A 6,088-nucleotide genomic window follows, 5' to 3' on the forward strand; every position below is an offset into this window, starting at 1 on the left:
CCGAAATGAGATACGGAGTTGAAATAATGTCGATGTAATGTAGTTTTTGAACAGCAACAGGTAACCAAGTAACCCTCTAACCAGCAAGTGGTATACAGTAGTGAATGGTGGAAGAAAATGTGGGTGTTAAGATGAATTATTTGTTTGCGTATGTGCATACGGAATTTGAATATGAATTTTAAATTCATGAGTTTTGTCTGTACAAAAGTCAATTCTTTCAGGAAAAGCATACATATACAATATTGGATTGAATCACCGATACAATATTGAATTTGCATGTTTTTCTTGAAAGAATTGAGTTTTTGTACGGACAAAACTATTTATTCATATTCCGTGTGCACATGCACAAATAAATAATTCATCTTAATATTTTAATGCATAACTTGCAAAAAGTGTATTTTCCTAAAATAATTAAATTAGCACCATCAACGAACGAGTAGATTTTAACGTATGTTCCGTTTAATCTTAAGCAATGTTTTGGATTACATCTGTCTAGCCAAGCACTCCCCAGCATTCCTTTTTAACTAATTAATCATCTTCTTTGCTTCTGAAATGGGTAAATGTACCATAATTCCAATGGCTCTGGGCACCTGGCAGTTGGAATTTTTGTAGGGAATTAAAAAATCAAGTGGGCATTTTACAGGAAACTTTTTACTAAACGAATTAACATGCAACCATTAACCAACATGCTTAAAATAAAGCACACTCATACCTTCTTATCATTATTGTTGCTCTATGTGCTGCTCAGCCAACATCTGCCAAAAAAATCACTATTTAATATGCATATTCTTTTTAAATTAATAATAAAGAAACCTTCATATCCAAAGAAGTAATTATTATAAAATGGTAGAAGATACCTACATACAGAGATATTTAAAGATTGAAGTAGTTTTATTCGTTAAATACAGATTACAAATAATTTGGTTAGTAGTTCAGTGGTTTCAATAAAGAATGCTCAAACAGCACCAATACAGATTTATTTGAGCAAGGAGGATGAAAGGACCGAGATGAGATAGGGTGGATATCGAACATGCATATTACTGCATTATATATCTGTTTTTCATAAATACACCAAACAAAACTTTATGAGATTACTGTACATCTTTTTCCATAAGAGTTCGGTACCAGAAATTAACTTTTCTTCTTCTTTCATTGATAAATAAAATTACGGTTGAGGAAAATCAACCATGATAATATGTCAAATAATGAGAGCTGAATTTGGTTTTCACACTTTTGGTCATAAAACAAACTCATTGGCAAATTTTTATAGTGAGGAATTCTTGTTTTATAATTTTCACCATCCTTATTTTCGCCGTCCCGGCGTGTGTACGGCGATGTGTCTTAAAATCAAACGACGCCGTCCCGGCGGGTCTGATGTCTGTCGGCTTAAAAACGAAAAAGGGATACATTATTGACATCTGTGTTTAAAATTTTAAATGCCAATCGCTCTGTAGATAATTAAGCATTCATTTCGTAGTAATTGGCAGGACTCCGTTGGTACAGTTTTTTCCTGATATTTACGATTGAAATTTTGTTATATTTCAGCGTCATTGAATTTTTTCAAAATGGCGTGTGATTGGGGAATTGACAAGCTTGTTCTTAAAACGCGTGGTGGGCAGCTAACATCAACCCAAATTGAAAAAATATATATTATGGTTATAAGTATGATTAGTGTACAACTTTTCTTAATCCAATTATAAAAAATGAAGAAAAAAAATTGGTTTTTATAAAAAAAAAAATTTTATATCCTTGTTTAATAATATTATTATTATTTTTCTAAACACTGCATATATTTTTTACATACCTTGATTCAATGCACAAGTAAATGAAAAAAAATTGTTTCGTTTGCATGTTTAGTTTAAAAGTTATGTAAGATTTAATACACCACTATAGATTTAAAACTTTTGGTACAAAATTAATTCGGATGTGAAGGACAATTTTTTAGCTAAACAATTCGGAGGCCAATGGGTTAAGATGAAAAATATGTATTACATTAATATAGACGTGCAGAGTTTGGCATGCCAATCAACATACAATTAACAACCATAGGTGTAGTACAGTATTCACAGCTCACACTAATCAATATTCAGAAGGAATTGTCTCAGATCAAACAAGCAATGATTAGTATTGGAGGGAGCTAATCTAATGCAGAAGCCAAATGACCTTTAAATATTTATCTACGGGCTTTAATTGGTTGTCCATTAACACGCAGATATTATTATTTAAAGAAAATAAGTTTTTTTTGATAACTAGGTTATATAATAAATAAACAGAAATCATAACATAACATACATATATATATATATTATGAAATCATATTAATCGTCGCTCTAGATCCTTTTTGTTCATTAGACCATTTTTGGTGAAATTGAGTTAAGTATGTAGTTTTTCTCAGAAAGCTTTTTAATTTATATAATAAAAGTTAAAAAAAAAAATTAAAGTGTTTTCAAGACAAAGTTTGTATTAAGTCAACCAAAATTAAACAACATTCCGAGCGTGTTTATCCAACACTTTTCCTACATCCAAATTAAAAACTTGTTTTCTGCATGATTTTAAACATTTGGAACGAATTTAACTTAAAAATATTATGTATATCACTTTAAATTTTAGTAAGCTTAGAATTGAGCTAAATTCATTGTATATACGTTTTTCGTAAGAAAAACTTTGAAGCGCTATTTCTCCCGATTTACGTTTTGGTTTGTTGGATAAAAACGAACTAGAGCGACGTAATGTCTAAGTTATATTTGGTGACCTTCAAGGAGAAACAAGAACCATCAAATTGAACTAATATCATTGTAGGCCCGGCCCATTCCCATACATTACACACAATTCTGGATGACTTGTGAGATCATGTTATAATAATAATATTTGGCTAATTTATATAGCGCCGTTTTCGTGAAAAATCACCACAAGGGTGCTGAACAAATATATTTATTAAATAATAAATACTGTATGTAGTGATAAAATAGTAGCAAGGATATATGTTATAAAATTAGTTTAGATTTTTCTCAAAATAAGGTAATGTTTTTTCACAAAGGAAGTAAAAGATAAACTAAAGGAACACTAATAAAACAAAATAAGTTAATGTTTTTTCACAAAGAAAGTAAAAATATAAAATAAAGGAACACTAATAAAACAAAATAAGGTAATGTTTTTTCACAAAGAAAGTAAAAAGATAAAATAAAGGAACACTAATAAAACAAAATAAGGTAATGTTTTTTCACAAAGAAAGTAAAAAGATAAAATAAAGGATAAAATGCGGCGGGCACTTTTAATAGGCACGCATTTAGGAAATTACACTTCGTTTCAACTTAATTACTACAAGAAACAACGATTTGCGTTCAAGATAGATGTTAAAAAATGTATTATAATTCCAATTTTAATAAAAGTTAAAAATATACCTTCTAAGACAATGTCTTTGCCGTCATTTTGGACTTTTTTGGAAAGTTTTGTTTTAATATAAATATGCACAAATTACTTAATTAACCCAATCTATGAACCTAAAATCCTAATTCGTTTATTGCAGTTATTGTTGAAAAAGTGTCATTTCCTCAAACTGTACCAAAAAGTTCGGCAGTTAGGGAAATAATTACCAAAAATATAAAGCGACCTTATGTAACAAATTATTATATTTCAATCTTGGCAGTTCAGTTTTAAGTATTATAAACTAATGAAAATTGTTATATATTTTAAACTTGACACTTCAGTTGTAGGTATTATAAACTAATGAAAGTAAAAAAGCATAATACTGAACCTTATTGAAAACTCTGATCGTAGGTTAAACCTTTAGCAATCAATTAGTAATAATCAATGAAAATCAGAACAGTGAATGCAGTTTGATTTCTTGTTTGTAAGTTTACAGGAGTCTATTTGAATATACGTTTAAAGTACAAGGTTAACAACATTTGAACATTAGAGAAACATTTATGTGTGGTTTAACTTCATTTAAATTGGTATAAATTTTGAAACGAAAGTCACGCTTGAAAAGTTTTCGGTTTTCTACTAAGGTATTTGTATAAATGTTTAATAATAAGTATATATGGAATGAAAAACAATGCCCTACTTTCAAATGAATATTTTCAATTCTCTACCTCTTTAGTGGGTATGACAGTTTTAATTGTGGAAGCCTCTGCTTTAAAGAAATCCCATACACAACACTTGAGTCAGAAACAAAACAAAATTATCCGGTAAACAGGGAAGTTTTTAAAACTAAAACTTTTTGACAACAACATTGAAAACAAGTGTCAACGGAAGACACATTTTGAAAACACCTTATCATAGACAAAAGTGAGTGCGCTGTCAAATATTTACAAAAGAAATCATGGAAAAATTAAAATAGAATAATAATTACTTTATTTCACTTTTTTGGATTAGGGGTATTCTTGAACGAAATAAACGTGTGATATTCTAATAAATGAGTTCGGTTGTTTGAAGAGAAATGCAATAGATTATTTTTCAAAGCAAAGGTCCCCATATTTTTTCTCGATCCTAATAGCCAACTTGTACCCAAATGGCTAACAATGATTTTATATTTTAAAAAAATCAGATTTTCTAAGCACGTTATTTTTAACACAAGGATGAAAAAAAACGGAAAAGGAAGGAGTTCAAAATAGCTCTTAAACACTGCCAAAGCTCTTCTGAACAAACAAAGATGGATGATATCGTAAAATCACTTGACACAAATTCTGGAAGAAAAGCAATTTTTTTTATTTTTTTTATAGTGAATAGCTCACAAGAGTCCCAATTGCTCCCGTCTGGAGCCAGTGAGACTATGGCATCCCTAATTGGGGGATGTTATGAGGCTGAAGGTAAGTGGGGAAGTACCTGGCTATTCAGATCTAGTCACTAAACACGGCTAAAGCCATTTGGAGCAACGTTTCAATTCTGAATGGTGGTCTTACACCAGGGCGATACTGGTAGTATCTTCCACTCTGGAACGTGCCGCAAATTTACTATATATTATTTTAATTAATTAATTGTGAAATAACATAAATTAATCAAATAAAATTTATTTGCGCACGCCGGGTTCGAACCCGCGACCTTCGGAATGGCAGTCCAATGCGTTACCACTGGACTATGCCGGCCGTCAAGCAATAACCTGATCAAACCAAAAACTCGAATCGCCAGCCAAATTGATAGGTCGACAAACACGGAGGAAATCACCACTACTTTGAGAAGAACCTTTGCAGATATTTCCGGAAATGAAGTACCAACTGTCCCTGATATTATCGAACATGATGGACAAAAGGTTTACCTCTCTGAAAGTAATATAATGAAGACCATAACAGGCACTAAGGCGGGTAAATCTCTGGGACATGTTAGTCTAAGTATTGAACATATAAGATACTGAGGTAGATACAAACCTAAACTTCTAAACATACTGTTGAACGCAATCCCAACACAACCATCTACCGGTCGAAATGACGAAAACAATTATAACTCCAATCCTGAAATCGGGACAGCCTGACATGACCAACTCTAGCAATTACCGGCCAACATCCTTAGCAACTACTGTAGCTGAAGACTATTGGAAAGGGTAATATTAAATGAAATACATGATGAATTATTGTCTAAAGATAACCAAATGGGTTTTAAATGTAGATTATCCACTAATACGGCAATATACACTGCAAAGCAAATAATAGAATTCTACAAGAAACGAAAAACTACCGTATACGGGTGTTTTGTTGACCTTAGTAAAGACTTCGACAGGGTCTGTCATAAAAGATTATGGAATAAATTGAAAGCTAAGAATTTACCTACCATATGTATAAGTACACTATCCCAATGGCACTCCTAGCAGTAAAATGTTATACGGTGGGCAAGTAAATACTCCCAGCCGATACACTTGTGGTCAGGAGTAAGGCAAGAAGGGTGTATGTCCCCCATCCTGTTTAATGTATACATGGACGAGTTGTCAAGTCGCCTGGACATCAGAGCGGGCTGTCATGTTGGCAATGTAGGTATCAACTATTTAAGCTACGCGGACGATATGATCCTACTAAAAAAATCCAGATACAAGTAAGACTCTCCCCGTACACCTCAACGAGGCAAGAATAAATACATGTTCGAACGTAAAATACTTGGG

At 31.8% G+C, this 6,088-nt stretch overlaps 1 protein-coding gene across 1 annotated transcript in view; it reads right to left on the reverse strand.

Moving 5' to 3' along the window:
* The window catches only part of LOC149420951 (uncharacterized), a 485,282-nt gene extending 481,046 nt beyond the window's left edge, over positions 1-4,236 (reverse strand). The window contains exons 1-2 of the mRNA XM_089635311.1: positions 4,092-4,236; positions 713-755 (exon numbers count right to left, since the gene is read on the reverse strand). Coding sequence (XP_089491437.1) covers positions 713-723 — 11 coding nt within the window. The 5' untranslated portion in view covers positions 724-755; positions 4,092-4,236. The remainder of the gene's footprint in view (positions 1-712; positions 756-4,091) is intronic.
* Positions 4,237-6,088: the final 1,852 nt, after the last annotated feature.

This window comes from Hesperophylax consimilis, chromosome 9 (assembly GCF_061612785.1).
Source record: "Hesperophylax consimilis isolate HC1 chromosome 9, BYU_Hcon_1.0, whole genome shotgun sequence".
NCBI classification, from domain to species: domain Eukaryota; kingdom Metazoa; phylum Arthropoda; class Insecta; order Trichoptera; family Limnephilidae; genus Hesperophylax; species Hesperophylax consimilis.